General features: G+C 33.0%; 3 protein-coding genes across 6 annotated transcripts; 1 reads left to right on the top strand and 2 right to left on the bottom strand.

Annotated features, from left to right (window-relative positions):
• Nucleotides 1-1663: 1663 nt before the first annotated feature.
• Nucleotides 1664-3350, bottom strand: LOC106671137 (U11/U12 small nuclear ribonucleoprotein 35 kDa protein-like). Of its 2 annotated transcripts, XM_014401983.2 has the most exons (6): nt 3030-3350; nt 2804-2961; nt 2667-2734; nt 2207-2458; nt 1931-2144; nt 1664-1870 (listed from the first exon to the last, which is right to left on the bottom strand). In XM_014401983.2, the coding sequence occupies exons 2-6, from the start codon at nt 2949-2951 to the stop codon at nt 1716-1718; spliced, it is 837 nt and encodes a 278-aa protein (XP_014257469.1). In that variant the 5' UTR covers nt 2952-2961; nt 3030-3350; the 3' UTR covers nt 1664-1715. The 2 variants fall into 2 exon arrangements, with proteins under 2 accessions (XP_014257469.1, XP_014257468.1); XM_014401982.2 differs by lacking the exon at nt 3030-3350 and having other exon boundaries at nt 2804-2985.
• A 295-nt stretch (nt 3351-3645) lies between these two features.
• On the top strand, nt 3646-9878 carry LOC106671115 (DNA-directed RNA polymerase III subunit RPC8). Its single transcript, XM_014401948.1, has 3 exons — nt 3646-3685; nt 9507-9763; nt 9825-9878. Exons 1-3 carry the CDS (start codon nt 3646-3648, stop codon nt 9876-9878), a joined length of 351 nt encoding a protein of 116 aa, XP_014257434.1.
• Nucleotides 9879-10360: 482 nt separating this feature from the next.
• LOC106671167 lies at nt 10361-12155 on the bottom strand. Of its 3 annotated transcripts, none has more exons than XM_014402053.2 (6): nt 11886-12155; nt 11306-11689; nt 11122-11252; nt 10866-11054; nt 10571-10810; nt 10361-10497 (listed from the first exon to the last, which is right to left on the bottom strand). In XM_014402053.2, the coding sequence occupies exons 1-6, from the start codon at nt 11952-11954 to the stop codon at nt 10419-10421; spliced, it is 1092 nt and encodes a 363-aa protein (XP_014257539.1). In that variant the 5' UTR covers nt 11955-12155; the 3' UTR covers nt 10361-10418. The 3 variants fall into 3 exon arrangements, with proteins under 3 accessions (XP_014257539.1, XP_014257540.1, XP_014257541.1); XM_014402054.1 differs by lacking the exon at nt 11886-12155 and adding an exon at nt 11789-11815; XM_014402055.2 differs by having other exon boundaries at nt 10405-10497; nt 10566-10810; nt 11886-12121.
• Between the last annotated feature and the right edge of the window lie 6113 nt (nt 12156-18268).

Here is an 18268-nt window from a genome sequence, read left to right as displayed (position 1 = left end):
AGTTGAATACAAAGCCTCTAACAATAATTAAGTTTTATGCAAAAAATCCTACACATCAAATTCAAACTTAACTCTAACTGCTCTACCCATCAGTCTGCCTGAAGCTAAAACAATTTTAAGCTCATATATTTAAATATATCAAGCTCATGAAAGAAGTGTAAACATTCAAGCATCTGAGCCAACGCCTGAAACTTTGAACCCAAACATTTCAGTATATACATCAAATTCAAAGTTTAAGCAACTGCTTTAACCATCAGGCTGTTTGAGGCTAAAATAATTGCATTTTCCCTTATTATTTGTCCAATTCCAAGCTCATTGCAGTAGTTAAAAAAATTTAGCATCTGAGGATAGCATCAAAACAATTTTAAGCCCAAAAGTTTTAGTATATGCCCAAAATTAAAAGTTGAATTGAGCTGCTACCTTCAGGATGTTTGACGCTAAAATCATTTTATTTTAAGCCAAAATATTTGACATATTTATCAGATATCAAACTCATTAAAGTAATTTGAATTTTAAGCCCATAACAGTCAATATAGACACAAAATTCAAAATTGAAGCAAACTGTCTTCAATAATTTTAGCCTTCAGGCTGTTTGACACTAAAACCAGTTCATTTTAGACCCAAATATTTAAGTATATTTAACAAATCTTAAGTTCAACAAAATAGTTTAAGCAATCAAGCATCTGAGCTAATAATCAATAAATTTCAAGCCAAAAATATCAATATATACACAACATGCAAAATTGAATTGAACTTCTGTAACCATCCGGCTGTTTGATGCTAAAACCATTTCATTCCCAAATATTTAAATATATTTATGAAATATCAAGCTCATTTAGGTAGTCCAAACAATTAAACAGCTGAAGATAATATCCAATCAATTTTAAGCCCAAAAATTTCAATTTATTAACAAAATTAAAAATTATGGAGAGCTGCTTAACCTTCAGGCTGATGCTAACACCTCATTTTAGTCCCAAATATTTAAGTATATTTGTCAAATATGAAGCTCATTAAAGTAATTTCAATTTTAAGCGCAAAAATTTTAATATATACACAAAGTTAAAAGTTGAACATGCTTTAACCATTAGGCTAGTTGTCACTAAAACAATTCTGTTCAAAACCCTAATGTTCAAATATATTCCAAAATTTATCTATTTTAAGCCCAGATATTTAAATATATTTATTAAATATAAAGCTTTTTAAAGAATTTTGATAGGTTGATATGGGCTTTGATGTTCCGAACCTCCATTAAAAAAAGGGTCAGTAGAGCAGTAGAGAAGTTTAGACAATTAAGCAATCTGCTAAAATCTAATTAATTTTTAATTCAAAAATTTCAATATATAAATCAAATTCAAACATTCAACTGCTTTATGGCATGGGTTTGCCTTAAAGATGCCTAACTATGACCATAATATATCCTGAGATTCACCACAGCTTTCAAACTGAATAGCCAAATAAACATCTGCACATGATAAAAAATAAATAAATAAAATAAAAAACATTTCAAGGGTGCAACTATAAAACTATGATCAGATAGCCAGACAGCTACGAAATCAACTTGCAACCAATCTGGAATTGCCTAAATACCATTAAAAAAACTGGTCCCACTTCTTAAAAAAAAGTCCTAATTAAATCACATGGATGTGATAAAAATAAAACAATATTTAAGTTAAATCATATTTACAGAAAATTTACAAATTTATACATTCTTGTAATCAAGGGGTTTTGTTTGATTCTCCTTTATTAAGCTTTGTTCCAAATTGGCCCAAAAGTTCTTGTTCTGTCAAGAGGTGCAGGGGCTTTTTAAAAGCTCTCAGCCTTCCACCAAACCTCAGCTGGCCAGATTCCTTCCTTCCGTTAAAACCTCCTCCTGAATAAAGATTCATGTTATTAAATTATTTAATATCTTATTATTTTGTTTATTATATACCTAATCTCCTCGGGACCCAGCCGGGCAAAAGACGTTCGCACTCCATGTCTACAAAGAGTTGCGAGCCATCGAGGCGCATTTTGAACCCTCTTTGGAAAGCGTTCAACGCATCCTTTTCCCTCGCGTACTCGACGAAGGCGTATCCACGCGACCGTCCTGTTACGATGTCCTGTACTAGTCGGCATCGAACTACTTCCCCGAACCTGGAAAACTCCTAAAAATATGTCGGGTTTTTTTTTTGGTTTTTTTCAAGCTTGTGTAAAACGTTTTCCTTACCTCTTTGACATCCTGTTCGGTGGTTTTACGAGAAAGGCCCGATACGAAAATCGTGTTCTCGGGTTTACCCTTGACTTTGGAGTTCGGCTTGTAGTCAGCTTTCTGCGCGCGGGTTATCGCCCTGTCATGCGGTTGGGAATCTGTACCGTCGATGCTTCCAGCTTTAAGAGGATCGTATACGATACAATAACGAGACCAGATCCTTTTCAAAAGCTCGCTCTTTCTCCTTATTTCAGGGTCTTCTGAATCAGGCTGAAACGAACAACTAAGTCATTAGAAATTTCAAGCATTTAAATTAATTTTAATAGTTTTTATAATCTATAAACAAAACTTGAAATTTAATGATAATTTGATTGAAAACGTTTATTCAATCAACCTGATCATGCCTATTGTGTTGAAATGTAGTGTTCCAAATTCACTTCATTAACATGTAAATAAAATATTTAAAAAAGCGACTTACATCGTAAATTGTAAGCAGATTTGACATTCTGTTAGACTGTGTTGAAAACAGCCTGGAATCCTGGATAACTGGAAGAAATGGATTTAATTGAAACCGTTATCAGCCGTAAACAACATTTCAACGCCTTTCACTCCCACCAATTTTTCCAGGCTTGAGAAAAGGTTTCAACGGTTTCATGCTCCACCGTTTTTCAACATAACACGTTGAAATGTTCATGTTGACAGCGCTTAAGGATGTCATCAGGACTCCACCGTCTCTGTTTAACATGAATTTAAAAGAATCCATGGGCCAATTCCTGAATGAAAAATTTGCAAATAAGGTAAACAATGAATTTCCGATTGATTTATGCTAGATTTACGTTACCGAACTATGTTGTTTTTGATTCACTACATTTCAACGCGATAGGCATGATCAGGTTGGTTGAACACACGTTTTCAATTAAATTGACATTACATTTCAATAGTTTTGTGAATCGATACATTTCAACAAAAAGTCAAATTAATAATCTTTTCTATTCCAAATCATTAACTGAAGGATAATTGATTTAATTCTATCATCTCTGATCCCTTCTGTGGCATAGGAACCCACACTATTAATGAGTATCTCAGACAGAAGGACAAAAAGGAAATGAATCAACAATGAAATTGACTCATCGGACAGGCAATCCAAGAATCTCTTAACAAATTTCGGAAGAAAATAAATTACAGAACATAACAAAGGAAGCAGGAATAAACTGCGAATCCTAATAGGATTCTTAACAGGACACTGCAAGCTAAATGGACACTTAAAGAAGGTTGGAATAACCCAAGACGGCACATGCAGATTCTGCAAAGAGGCAGAGGAGACACGAATATATCTAATAACAAACTGCGGTGCTACACTTGCCCGCAGGAGGAAGTGTTTTGGAATGTACAATGTGACCAAAGAAGAGATTCAACCACTGAAACCAGGCCTATTAATCAAGTTTCTTGCTTGCACCATGTGCTTTAGGCAGAGAACAATAGCTCTTAAAGGGCACAGTATATTATACCCCGACTACATCTACATCACCTCTGATGTCCAATGCTGAAGATGGCAAAATGTGGAATAATGCAGCAAGGATTGGCGATTGATCACGACTGATTGCATGTTTGTCGGAGACATCTCACAATGATTAAATCGTTAATCTTGCTTTTCGTCATATGTCATGGCCTGGGAGATGACAATCACCTATAGGTTGTGATATGTAGAATTATTATTATTATTTTTTTTTTTGCTTCGGCAGACCCATCACCGACTAGATCCAGAGGCTCCACAGTCATATACCATATTATTACATATTGCATTAGATGACCATCTAGAGACATCTCACAATGATTAAATCGTTAATTCTTGCTTTTGATGATTTGTCATGGCCTGGAACAAGAAATGACAATCACCTGCAGGTTGTAATATGCAGAATTATTATTATTATTTTTTTTTTGGCTTCGGCGGAGCCGTGTCATGAATTAACTGTATCTTGGAATGGAAGCCCACCCGATGATGAGCAAGCAGCCAACCGGCTGCCGACACCGACTAGATCCAGAGGCTCCACAGTCATATACCATATTATTACGTATTGCATTAGATGACCATACGTTTTTGAGGATGTGGATAAAAACCATTTACAATAAATAAGAGCGAATCTTGGGATCCCCTATTTTGATTACTCGGCGATTAAATTCTATCATCTCTGGTCCAGTGCTGAAGATGGCGAAATGCAGAATAACGCAGCAAGGATTGGCAGACCAGATGATCATGACAAAATTGCATGTTTGTCGGAGACATCTCACAATGATTAAATCGTTAATTCTTGCTTTTGATGATTTGTCATGGCCTGGGACAAGAAATGACCATCACCTGAAGGTTGTGATATGCAGAATTTTTTTTTTTTTTTTTTTACTTCGGCGGAGCCATGTCATGAGTTAACTGTCTCTTGGAATTGAGCAAGCAGCCAACCGGTTGTCAATACCGACTAGCTCCAGAGGCTCCACAGTCATATACCATATTTAATATTTATTTTGAATAATGGTTTATTAGCACGTTATATATTATAAAATACACAACTAGTTTCGATGATCGATTGGTGGCATCCTTTTCAAGTGTTTCGTTGAAGATTATAATAAAAAAAATTTAAAATACTAAATATACTTTCTATTACATTTTAAAAAAAATGGCAATACTACGCATTTTACATTTAAACATTTTTTTGTTATTTTCTATTTAAAAAAAAAAAAAAATTAACTTCAATACTTAAAAGTATTATAAAATTATTTTTATCATATATAACAGGTTGTCTAAATTTTTTATTAAATACTTTTCTTTTTTCTTTATATCTATTGCACTTACATTAAATGTTTCTGTTAACTTGTATTTTCCTTATTTTTGGCGTTCATTTCGTACCAATTCATTCCCAATATCTCAATCCGATCAAGATGCCAATCGAGCCTCAATTTCTATTTAATAGAAACCTTAGCTTATACTTCAATATATACTTATAATTATACTTATTACACTTATACCTAATTATATACTGATAATAATACTTATAATTCAACTATACCTATTTATTATGTCTTGCATTAGATGTCCGTAGGTTTTTTGAGAATGTGTATAAAAACCATATACATGGCGGCGAATCTTGGGGTCTTCTATTTCGATTATTGGGTGAAACTGGGATAATTCTGTATGGTTAGGGATCGTGTAATCGTATTGCTGTATGTATACTAAATTTGGCAAGATGTTTTAACTTTTTCATGATTTATTTATAAGCGGGAAGTGAGTAAAAGAGATAGTGGAATAGGAAATTTTTTTAACGAAGCAGAAATTTTTTTAAAATTAAATTTATTAATTAAAACTGGTCTTATTAGACCAACCATTGATTTTACAATAATATTATTTAATAAATAAATGTTTACATTCTTATAAACCCATTGGTACAATAAGATTTACATTTCACTATTGATTTTTAACTACACAAATTCATATGACTTTGCTCTTTTTAATCTTCTGACTGTTTTGGTTATATAAGAGTTTGGTTGCTTCCATGTTGTAGTGATGGCTGATGCGAGCATGGTGTTTGGCGGCAAATCTTTGTATTTCCACCGTGACCTCAGGGATCTTAAGATCCCTATCTAAGTCCTTATTCCTTACGTACCAAGGTGCATTGACCATGTTATGTAAGATTTTATTTTGGAGTGTTTGTATGATTTTGATATTGCTGTGTTTGGTACAACCCCATAGATGAATGCCATATGTCCACATAGGAGGACCACATCTCAACCCCACCTTTTGAATTTTCCCTCCTTAAACATATTTCTGTTCTTTTTTTCTTCATGTGTACTTTCCATCTCAGCTTGGCGTCTAAGGTCATTCTCAGATATTTAGCTGTATCACTGTATGGTATGGTAGTTCCATCGATTATGAGTGACTGAACATGGTCCACTTTTTTTTGTTTGTAAAGATTACATGAACTGATTTATGCTGATGTAGCTTGATTTTCTATTGTTTTGCCCATTCATTTATGCTTATTACAAGCATTTTGAAGGATTTTGGTTGAATAGTCGGTCCTAGTGATATCACTGCTGGGTGATCTGCAAACTTTGCAATTTTTACTCCATCTATTTTCGGAAAATGACTGGTGTATAACAAGTAAAGTGGGGGGCGTCGGTGGCCTCAAGGTTTAATCTTTGACACGGCGCTCATCACTGTAAGGTAAAGGTCCGGGTTCAAATCCAGCGGCCCTGCATTTGAACCCGACATACTTACAAATGGGCTTTTTTTCAAAAACACCGGCACCCTGAGGGTTAATATGACCTCTGCTGTTGCGAACCCTCGTAAAAAAAAAAAAAAGTAAAGTAGAGGACCTAATATGCTACCTTGTGGCACTCCTGCATTTATTGTTTTTAATTTTGAATATTGATCTTCTTGTTTGACTCTAAACAGTCTGTCAGTTAGGTAGGAACTGATAATATCGACATACTGCTTTGGTAGCATACCTTTTAGTTTATTGATGAGTCCTTCGTGCCAGACCTTGTCAAAAGCTTGTGAGACATCAAGGAAGAGAGCAGAACAAATTTGTTTTTCTTAAAGAGATAAGAGATTTTTCTATTATGTTTGTTACTCGGTGAATTTGGTCTATTGTTGAATGTCTTGTTCGAAATCCAAATTGATGGTCAGGGATGATTTTCTTTTTTTCAACAATGAGTTTTATTCGTTTTAATAGTTACTTCAACAAAAGCTTAGGCACTGTCGGAAGTAGTGATGATGGTCCATATGATTTGACCTTGTTCACCAGTTTTCCTGTTTTTTAAAATCATGACTTCGAGGCAGAAATTAAGTAAAATAACAGGCCTTTATACTGGCCATTGACTGTTAAATTAACGTAACTTAAACAATGGAAAAACTGAGGCAGAAACTTACTGACTCTGCCATGAAACAGCAGAGAGATAGGGACATGTTTTCTTTTAAAAGTCATCTATCATCACTAGTGACCCCAGGAAAAAAATCAGTGCACAGAAGCTGTTTATTTGTTGATGGATGCGACAAGAAGTACTCGGCATTTTGTTTAATCATGAAAGAAGCGAATTTCTGATAAAATCTAATTAAAAGTCTAAACATTTGAATAAAATTTATAAGTTTTAATAATTTATTTCATTGATGTTGAAATCTGTTTAATTTTAATTTTATCAGTGGTTTTTTAGCATTTGGATTTAGATTTGTACAAGCTCATGTTTGCACATGTACGTACCAACGTACAAAATGTCGAGTTGAGCCTATTCGCTTCTCGTATTCCACTGGCAATTCCAACTTTTGTTATGTACAGTAAATTGCCGGCAGACTCGAGAATCACTCACCCTGGGTTTTTGGCAGTACGGGGGGCAGACCTCAGTCCTATCTGTCCAGCCAGCGGGGTTGGGCTGAGGGGGGTGCTGTCAACAGCTAGGTCAATTCAGCACCCACTTTTAGCATTATTATAAAACATAAACACAGAATGTGCTTATAATTTTTTTTCCAGGTCATTAAAGATTTGGGTCTGTGTGTCTCTCTGTTTGACATTGAAACAATGGACGATTCCTACATTTTCCCTGGAGATGGTGGGGCACACACAAAAGTTGAATTTCGGTTAGCCAAATCTCAAAACTTATTAATTTTCTGATTACTTAATTATTATTTTTTTAATTAAAAGGTTTGTTATATTTCGACCATTTGTGGAGGAGATTATTATTGGCAAGATTAAAAACTGCAGCAAGGAAGGCGTGCACAGTATGAAAATAATTTTTTAATTATTTTATTTCATTTTATTTGTTTAATTAACGATTATTTGGAGATCATGAGATGCGGTCTGGTGTGACGTAGGTTTTAGAAAAATATTTTCTTTATTGTGCCAACGTTTTGATCTTTATTGAGATCATCTTCAGGGCCTGGGATTTATAAACATTATTTAAATTTTATAAATACATGTAGGATGTGAAAAAAATGAATTTATACAATGCTAGAAAATTTTTTAGATTAAAAAAAATAAATTTATACAATGCTAGAATATTTTAGTAGATTAAAAAAATTAATTTATACAATGCTTGAAAATTTTGATTAAAAAAATGAATTTTTACAGTTAGAAAATTGTAGATTAAAAAAAATAATTTATACAATGCTAGAATGTTTAAGATAAAAAAATGAATTTATACAATGCTAGAAAATTTTAGATAAAAATTAAATTTATGCAATGGTAGACAATATTTTAGATTAAAAAAATGAATTTATACGTTAGAAAATTTTTTAGATAAAAAAAAAAATAAATTTATACAGCTAGAAAATTTTAGTAGATTAAAAAAATTAATTTATACAATGCTTGAAAATTTTGATTAAAAAAAGGAATTTACACAATGTTAGAAAATTTTAGATTAAAAAAAATTATACAATGCTAGAAAATTTTAGATAAAAAAAAATCTATACAATGCTAGAAAATTTTTGAGACTAAAAAAAATGAATTTATACAATGCTAGACAATTTTTTAGATTAAAAAAATGAATTTATCAATGCTAGAAAATTTTAGATAAAAAATAAATTTACACAAAGCTAGAAAATATATTTTTAAAAAAATTATACAATGCTAGAAAATTTTAGATAAAAAATAAATTTATACAATGCTAGAAAATTTTTGAGATTAAAAAAAAATGAATTTATACAATGCTAGAAAATTTTTTAGATTAAAAAAATGAATTTATCAATGCTAGAAAATTTTAGATAAAAAATAAATTTACACAAAGCTAGAAAATATATTTAAAAAAATAATTTATACAATGCTAGAAAATTTTAGATTCAAAGCATTTGTACTCATTTGTACTGTATATAAACATAAAACTTCAATATCTCACTGGCACTCTCAACACTACAGACAAGAATGACACATTTACATGGAAAACAAACACTTTGAGTAGATAACAAATACTTTGAGTCTAAAATTTTCTAGCATTGTATAAATTCTTTTTTTTTAAACCTAAAATTTTCTAGCTTTGTGTAAATTCATTCTTTTTTCATCTAAAATTTTCTAGCATTGTATAAATTCATTTTTTTAAAACCTAAAATTTTCTAGCATTGTGTAAATTAATTTTTTTCACATCTACATGTATTTGTAAAATTTAAACAATGTTTATAAATCCCAGGCCATGAAGATGATCTCAGTAAAGATCAAAACGGCATGATAAAGAAAATGTTTTTCTAAAACCTACGTCACACCAGACCACATCTCACATTCTCCAAATAATCATTGACTAACAGTCACTATACGCCACACATTTTTAAATTAACAATTGTTTTCAGTAACACTAGGTTTCTTTGATGATATATTCATCCCGTCTGCCAATCTTCAGCATCCGTCTCGTTTCGATGAAGCCGAACAAGTCTGGATTTGGGAGTACGACAACAACGGGGACAAACACGATCTTTTCATGGACCAGGGCGAGCTCATCAAGTTCCGAGTCGCTTCGGAGACTTTCATCGAGACATCGCCTGTCACGACGACAGAAGCGGACAAAACCGCAGAGCAGACCAACGCAGAAGTCCCTTACTCTATAACTGTACTATTTTCATTCTGAATTGTTTATCATTGACTTTTTCATTTTTGTTTTATTTTTGCAGGCGACAATCAACGAACCTGGTCTCGGCTTGTTATCATGGTGGGAAGGATCATAACTATGAAAATATTCTTTGTACATTCTGTAAATATTTTGTATATCTTTTTTTTTTAATATTACAATATTTTACACAAAAATCTACTGTTTTATTTTTTTTCTGCATAACTAATTTCTTATTGTATACTTTAATAAATATAGATTATTTATTTGTAAACCATCTAGGTCTGCTTAGGTGTTTTAGCTTTTCATTGTAGATTAGGCAAGAAATCTTCCTCTTTTGTGCATAGTATGCTGTAATTCCTTATGATTCTTTTGGAAAAAAAATTCTTGGAGTTCAAAAATGCTTTTTATCATACATTAGATCCTATGAAATGCTAAAGCATAGAAAATCCATACATAATCTGACAAATCCGATATAGTGGTGGGATGTTGAGGTCCTCAGCTTTAAGACTATGTTTAGAAGGTTGATGAACCAACAATGAAACATCAACCTCCTCAACAGAGTATTAATCTGTCAAAGTTGATCATAAATGGTAAAAATCATAACACAATATTTTATACGTTTATAACAAGAAGGCGTTAAATATTGATAAAAAGATCAATAATCAAATGGTACAAAAGGCAACTGTAGGCTTGGCATCCTGATAGGACCGAGGTCCGGTGATGCGACGTCAAACCTAGAAAATAAATACAATAAATCGGGGAACAATTTCCAAGGGAGAAACGATTAGGAGAAAGATATTACATTACCCATAGGGCACTGTTGTCATAATTCGCGACAGCCTACGAGGTCTGCCTCTGCCCCTTGACGGCGTCGTCCTGAGCTGGCTAGACGGTTTCCTTGACAACGGTGGCAACGATTCGTAAAATAAAGGGTCTAGGCATCCAGCCTTGGCCAGGCTTGTGACATGCGTGTGAGAGTAGGGTGGTTTTACGGGGCAGCTTATCTTGATTACATACTGAGCCAGTTCGGTCGCAAGTTCATAAAACCTTCAAAAAATAATAAAATAAAATAAAAGTATAAATTTATGTTTTTTTCTTAAACCTTTTAATCCTTCCTTCTACTACAGGTTTAGTATCGGAAATCGGCTCTTGGCCTAGAAGTTTTCCAGTTAGTAGATCACTTATAAATCTCGATGTAATAATTTCGCTAGATTCTACTGAATGTTCGCTTGGTGGTGGGTCGACCTCTCCATCAATGATCTCCTTGCAGAAGGTCGCAACATCTAAAAACCTGATAATTTTTTTATAGGCTTAAAAAAGAAATAATCTTTCACTTATAATAATAATTTTAACTTTACCTTGGTGTGTAATTAAAAAGGTCAATTAATGTGAATAGATTGATAATAGACGGTATGGCTGAATGCACGAATGCCAATGCTGCTTCAAGCTCGTCCCCTCGAACCAATTCGGGTGCAAGTAATACCCTCAACTAAAAGAAAATTTGTCTAATAAGTTTGTGACTATTAAAATAAAATGAAATACCTGTTTACAAAGATGAGAAAACAGAAGGGCGCACTCGGAATGAACAAAGTCGGCGTGGTAGTATTTCTGAATGAAATCCGTGAGTATCATGAGCTTTTCGAGATAGCTCGTGATCGGTATACCGCGGGAGCTGAGGAACCGAACCATTTTGCAGTTCCGGTCTAATATCTGGCTTGTGCATTTCCAAGACAGCCTCATGAAATCGACGAACTCCGAGATCTTGTGCTGCGAGGAGTTGTCGTCCGAGTGGTTCGCTTTCGTGTGCGGTATTAGCTTGAGACGGTCGCTGAACTCATCCAAGAGATTCTCAAGCTGCGGGATGAGTATGTCGTACGTGTTCTGCATCTGGACCAGCATCTTTGTATCACTGCATAAGCAGTTTATCTGAAATATAAAAAAAAAAAAAAAATCAAGATGGCAAAACGCCGAAACATATCTTGCGTTCAAAACCTAGTCATAGTTCATCAAAATAAGAAATCTCACAGTGCAAAACATTTCTGTCCCTTCTTCAAACAAAATTGTACAGAATAAAATCACGTTCTAGTTTAAAAATAAGAAAATTTTGTTTTTTTGAACTTACATCTTCCCTCAGCCTGGAAATGACATCGCAGCAAAGAAAGGCGGGTTGGATAGAAGCAAAATAGGCCATCCGTAGACGAGAACGTTTTACCAATAATAAAAACTATAAAATAAAACTTTAGGCCTTTTTTTAACCCGGTCGCGGGAGAAAGTGAAAAAACAAATGCTACATGGATAGCGACCAACTTCACTGCTTGGGAGATCTTAAAATAACGATCAATTCGGTTTATTATTTTATTTATGACCTGCATTTTTTACTTTTCAAGAAAGACAAAACAAAAAACCAATTAAATGAGAATAATTGACAAAACTGTGATGCATTCGGTTAAGGGAAGCATGAAAAAACTGAAAATTTGTGAAATTGGACGATCTACTGTTTGATTTTTTTTTTTTTTTTTTTTAAGCACTTTAGTGTTTTACATGAACGTTTTATGCTGAAATTATAATAATACTATAACGCGTTGAGTTTTTATTTCGTTGCAAAATCTGAAATCCTATCTGGAGAAAATGGTGGTCGATATGTATGATGGAATAAGAGAACATTTAGGCCTAAACTTCCTCGGCTGTTCTGTTCGATTAAATAATGATTTTTTTTATAAGTTATGTTTTTAAAATATTCGCTGTGGCTTCTTGTATACTTAAATATGTTTTTTTTGGTCAGGATTTCGACTAAACTCTCCTATTTACTACCCAGCCGGCAGATTTATTGGCCGGTGGGGTCCGTCCGACAAATCACCGCGGGGGTGTTGACAAACGGAAAAAAAAAATAACCGACAAATGACAATTTAAAAAGGACTCAATTTTGTGCCGAAAAGGCGACAAATCGTCGGTTGTCACTAGTTTCGAGTCACCGGAGAAGCTGGGTGGGAAATTTATAGTTAAGACTCCAATAATTCACAGGCATATGTCTCAGGCCGGAGGGGCCAAGGAATTTGTCCAAACAAAAAAATTCTGTTTTACACCCCTAATAGTGTTAATTTTTTTTCTTGTCTCTTATTAGATTTAGAGCCATGATCAAACAATAATTAGTCGAACCCTTATAGATTACAAAATTGATTGATTGATTTACATATCAGGCAGGGTTTTTAAAGGTTATTATATACAATTTGAATCATTTTTGTACCTAGAATAAGAAAAATACATGCCAAATTGAATTAAATAAGATCAGATATATAAAACGTTACAAAAACCAAAATACGCTTTTAGTAAAGTAGGTAAAAAAATTAAGTTTTTGAAAAAAAAAATCGGATTTCTTTTAAGCACCCTTTAAGGCCCTTAAATACGAATTTTCAAGTAAAACAAAAAATACAAAATTTTTGTGCTCAATCAAGCAGGGTTCTCGCCTAGGTCCGATGTCCCACTTAAAATTTTTAATATGTTTTTGTGCCTTTCATGTGCATGCATTCAAGGTTATTATATATCCCATTATTTTTCGTGGTCCGATTGATCAAATTACTTTTTTCAATTAATTACTCGTTATGTAAGGCATTGGTTGAAATGCAAATGTTAGCGTCACGAGCGGGATTCGAACCCACGACCTTCGGTGTTTACTTTTTCATTTCAACCAATACCTTACATAACGAGTAATTAATTGAAAGTTATTATGTATATAATTTGAAACATTTTTGCACCTGGAATAAGAAAATAATAAAGATAAGATTGTATTAAATGAGATTAGATATATAAAAAGTTACGAAAACCAAAAAAGGCTTTCATTAATGTAGTTAAAAAATTAATTTTTTGAAAAAAAAATCGGATTCGTTTTAAACATACTTTTAAGGCCTTAAATACTAATTTTCAAGGTAAACAAAAAATAGAAATTTTTGAGGTCAACCAAGCAGGGTACTTTTCTCGCCTATATCTGATATTCCAACTTAATCATATCCCATTTGATGCTACGTTTAAGTTCTACGTTTAACCAGTGTCAATAATTTTTATATTTGTATTATTATAAGTGAGAAAAATAAAGATGAAATCAACAAAAACACATCAGATGTTTTATTTTAACCGGTTTTAATTTTATTACACATGCGAGCTTCACGCCATTACTTATGGTTTGTAATGTTCTAAGCCTCTGTAAAGTTTTGTCTTGATTTGAGTTGTTTCAAAGCTATAAATATTTCTGTGATTTTCGAGGAAAAAATCATTCCCTAGGATCCATGGAATCTAAATGACATTTTTAAAATATTTATTCAGAAATCGTGTGATCGGTCTGGTATGCCACTGGTGTACACCAGACCGCATCTCACGATTTCTGAATAATTATCGATTAACGGTCACTAATCACCACACACTTTTTTAAATATGTTATTGTGCCTTTGATGTGCATTTATTTCAAGGCTATTATACATACAATTTGAATAATTTTTGTAGCTAGAATAAGAAATAAATATGTAGGTTTTTATTAAATGAGATTAGATATATATAAAAAGTTACAAAAACCAAAAGACGCTTCCAGTAAAGTAAGTAAAATAAAATAAGTTTTTGAAAAAATCAATTCGGATTCGTTTTAAGAAACCTTTAAAACCCTTAAATACGAATTTTCAAGGAAAACAAAAAAACAAACAAAAACTAAAAATTTTTGTGCAGTTTTTCTTACCTATGTCCGATGTTCCACTTAAAAAATTCAGAATTCCTACGGGCTTTATCCAAATTCAGCTTTATGAATTCCCATTGGAAAGTGGATTATTCTATTTTCAACCATCGTCAATAATTTTTACATTTATTTTATTATAAGTAAGAAAAAAAGAGTTTTGAAGAGCAAGAGTTATGACTTTTTTTGATCATCGGACATAGGCGAGAAAAAAACTGCACCCTCCTTCTTTGAGCACAAAAATTTCTATTTTTTGTTTTCCTTGAAAATTCATATTTACGGGTTTTAAAGGATGCTTAAAACGAATCCGAGTTGATTTTTCCAATTAAAATGTTTTTTTGGCCTATTTTACTGATAGCGTTTTATGATTTGTATAACTATTATTAATTCTGCGTACTATTTCCTTGTCCTAGGGGCAAAACCAAATTGACTGGCATATAATAACCTTGAAATGCAAGCACAACAAACGCAGAAAATCATATTTAAAAAAGTTAAATACTAGGCTTCCAGGGCATATTGAAAGATCTCTCGGACACGGGCCTAAAATTTTTCGACCTAATATCACCAAAAAATGTTTAATTAAAATTAATTAAAATCCGTTAGATCAAAGAAGAGAGATTAGGCTTTCGAACGGTAGTATTAACATCGAATTTGGGTAAAATCCAGAGGAGTTATGAATTTTTTAGTGGAACATCGAATATAGGCGAGAAAACAGCACTCTGAGCACAAGATTTTTTATTTTTTCTTTCCTTTAAAATTTCGTATTTAACGGTTTCAAGGAGTGCTTGAAATGAATCCAAATTGATTTTTTCAACAGCCAATTTTTTACCTAGTTTCTGAAAGCGTCTTTTGGTTTTTGTAACTTTTTATATATCTAGTCTCATTGAATACAATCTTGCATATTATAAAAACTTTTTTTTTTTGGGGGGGGCAGTGTATATAATTCACTTGTTCGACCAATTTCTATAACTTGTACAAATCGTTCAAAATCAATTACTTCGTATGTTATATTCAAATTAGACTTTAACAATAATAAATCCTCTCATGTTTCAATTAAGTCTTACTTCAATATTGCTGATTCTAGCTGTAGAAGAAAGTATTTTAGATTATTTTTATTAATATTTTTATGTAAAGCTTTGGTTGAAATGAAAAAGCTAGTGTCACGATCGGGATTCGAACCCACGACCTTTGGCTAAATACGCCGCTGCTCTATCATTTGAGTTATCCTGACACCAACTCCCCATCTCAACCTACATCCTTTTGCTCGGTCGTGGGTTCGAATCCCGCTCATGGCCCTGACTTTTCATTTCAACCAAAACCTTACATAAAAAGATTAATTAATTGAAAGAAGTAATTTGGTCAATACACCACTAAATATAATGGACTATTTTTATTAATTAATAATTGTACAGATTTCCGAGAAATCCTTGGTAAATTCCAATTTTATTTACCTCCTAACAGAGAAATTATAAAATATTTTTTATTTATTATAGAACGTAACAAGTTTCACTTGAAAATTCGTATTTACCGGCTTTAAAAAGTACTTAAAAGGAATCCGAATTGATTTTTAAAAAAACTTTTTTTTAACTTACTTTACTAAAAGTCTTTTGGTTTTTGTAAGTTTTTATATATTTAATCTCGTTTGATACAAACCTGCATATTATTTTCTTATTCTAAGTACAAAAATGATTCAAATTATGAATATAACAACATATGCAACAATATCGATTTATTAATACTTCAAGTTTACTCATAAAAACGTCAGTTACTTAAAGCGTAGCAAAATGAAGCATAAAAATTTACTATGTAGGTAGTTATAATACTTTATTACATATATTACACTGGGTGTCCCAGTTCCTTCTGACGAAACTCAGGGAATCGATTCTACTCTTCGTATGGAGCAAAAAATGCTCAGGAGAAAATTTTCGTAAAGTTCTCTATTTTGAAGATATTCGTCAATTAATTAAGGTTTTTAGTTGAGATGAAAAATGGCAAAAAGGAGGGAAAACTCATAAGGTGGGGCTGAGATAGGAACTTGATGTCCGAGTGGATCGAGGTCACGATAGCTCAAGTGGTAGAGCAGCGGCGTATCTAGCCGAAGATCGTGGGTTCGAATCCCGCTCGTGCCATTAGCNCTCTACCACTTGAGCTATCGTGACCTCGATCCACTCGGACATCAACTTCCTATCTCATCTCTACCTTATGAGTTTTCCCTCCTTTTTGCCATTTTTCATCTCAACTAAAAACCTTAATTAATTGACGAATATCTTCAAAATAGAGAACTTTCCGAAAATTTTCTCATGAACATTTTTTGCTCCAAACGAAGAGTAGAATCGATTCCGTGAGTTTCGTCAGAAGGAACTGGGACACCCTGTATATATATTTTTTTGCACAATTCCTAGTCGATATAAGTAGACATGTAGACAGGGTGTTTACCTAAATCTTTATGCTGTTTATTTTATTGTCTTTTCATTTATATTTTTTGGTATATAGTATAGCGTTTTATTCTTTATTAATGTTGGGATATTTATAAGCGTTGCACTGTATATATATTTTTCTTCTTCACTTTTGTACATGTTTTTTAAGAAATGGTTTTTAACCAGAAAATAAATGAATAAATCACCTACAAATAGGGTCATTATTAAACTGGTGATGGGGTGGGTAACTAGGTGTTCGCCAGTCATCAGCATTCATATCTCTCCCCTGAGCTTTATTCTGTCAGTTTTTTGGTGAAGGTTCTTTTATGAAATGTATCTGACACCTCTGGAATTCTTCCACTTTTAATTTTTTTTGTGAATCCTTTTTGATATGGATGAGTCCATGGACCTTGTTATCCCAATTAAAGGTTCTGGGTCTAGATGCAGATACATCCTCCTTTCCGTATGATTAATTTTTATTAATTAATAATGATAATTTTAATTCTTCAAACTACTTGGCAAAAACCTTTAGTTGGAGGTTTCTTTTTATTTGTTCACCTATTGGGCCTAGAGAAAATTCCTATTTAATGTCTCCAGTTAATGTTGACTGCCGAGAGGAAAACGGACCTATCCGAGATAAAAATAGTGGGAATTAATTCTTTTTACCCCCCTCGTTTCAGAATTTCCCCGTCGGATCCTGTGGGCGGGAAGAGAGGCTGGCATGGTGAATGACGGAAGTAGAAATAGCTGAGATGACCCACCTGGTTCAAAATCCTAGGGGGAGAGACGCGGCGACCGGTTTTAAAGATGTTCGGCATTAATAACGACGGCCCCGGAAGAGAAATTTCGAATTTCCTAGGGTGAATAAAAAAAATAAAAAAAGAAAAAGAAAGGAAATCATCTAAAAGAAGAAAAAAGAAATATTAGAGATCAACGTAGTTCGATCACATCAAAGCCAAAACTGGAAACACCCTTAGTATTGGCTAAATCATCTAGAATAGGCGAATTTAATGGATCAAACCACAACAGTAAATGATAAGTGACGGACACAGGATCAAAATTTGCAAATTTTTGTAAATAATTTTGAAAAAACTTGCAATTCTCTTCCTAGTCAGCTGTTTTTGTTTTATGATTAAGTACAAAATTACATATTGTATTTTATTACTGGGCTTTCTCTTTCGGCAACCCTATTAACAAGGGGGGAAAAATCGGTTAGTAAAAACAGCTCTCCGCCGGTTTGTTTTCCACGGTTTAAGTACTGACAAGTGTGCCCTGTTTGGAGAACGCCGAGGGGATTCTTAAAAGTAAATAAACAATTTGGTCCTCTTAGAAACGACCAGGGAGGGCAGAAGGACACTGGAAAATTTAAACCTA

Source organism: Cimex lectularius, unplaced genomic scaffold (assembly GCF_000648675.2).
Source record: "Cimex lectularius strain Harlan isolate CLEC.00 unplaced genomic scaffold, Clec_2.1 scaffold39, whole genome shotgun sequence".
NCBI lineage: Eukaryota > Metazoa > Arthropoda > Insecta > Hemiptera > Cimicidae > Cimex > Cimex lectularius.
Note: the sequence above shows the minus strand (reverse complement) of the source record. Positions and strands in the feature narration are given on the sequence as shown.

Excerpts from the sequence above, each read along its gene's own strand:
- LOC106671137 (XM_014401983.2), bottom strand. The coding sequence starts at position 2,951 with ATGGATTCTTTTAAATTCATGTTAAACAGAGACGGTGGAGTCCTGATG. Across the intron at positions 2,735-2,803 it reads TCTCAAGCCTGGAAAAATTG|TTATCCAGGATTCCAGGCTG; the intron begins GTGGGAGTGAAA and ends CATTTCTTCCAG. Across the intron at positions 2,145-2,206 it reads CCGAACAGGATGTCAAAGAG|GAGTTTTCCAGGTTCGGGGA; the intron begins GTAAGGAAAACG and ends ACATATTTTTAG.
- LOC106671115 (XM_014401948.1), top strand. The coding sequence starts at position 3,646 with ATGTGCTTTAGGCAGAGAACAATAGCTCTTAAAGGGCACA. Across the intron at positions 3,686-9,506 it reads AATAGCTCTTAAAGGGCACA|TAACACTAGGTTTCTTTGAT; the intron begins GTATATTATACC and ends AATTGTTTTCAG. Across the intron at positions 9,764-9,824 it reads AAGTCCCTTACTCTATAACT|GCGACAATCAACGAACCTGG; the intron begins GTACTATTTTCA and ends TTATTTTTGCAG.
- LOC106671167 (XM_014402053.2), bottom strand. The coding sequence starts at position 11,954 with ATGGCCTATTTTGCTTCTATCCAACCCGCCTTTCTTTGCTGCGATGTC. Across the intron at positions 11,253-11,305 it reads TTTCTCATCTTTGTAAACAG|TTGAGGGTATTACTTGCACC; the intron begins GTATTTCATTTT and ends ATTTTCTTTTAG. Across the intron at positions 10,498-10,570 it reads ATGACAACAGTGCCCTATGG|GTTTGACGTCGCATCACCGG; the intron begins GTAATGTAATAT and ends TTTATTTTCTAG.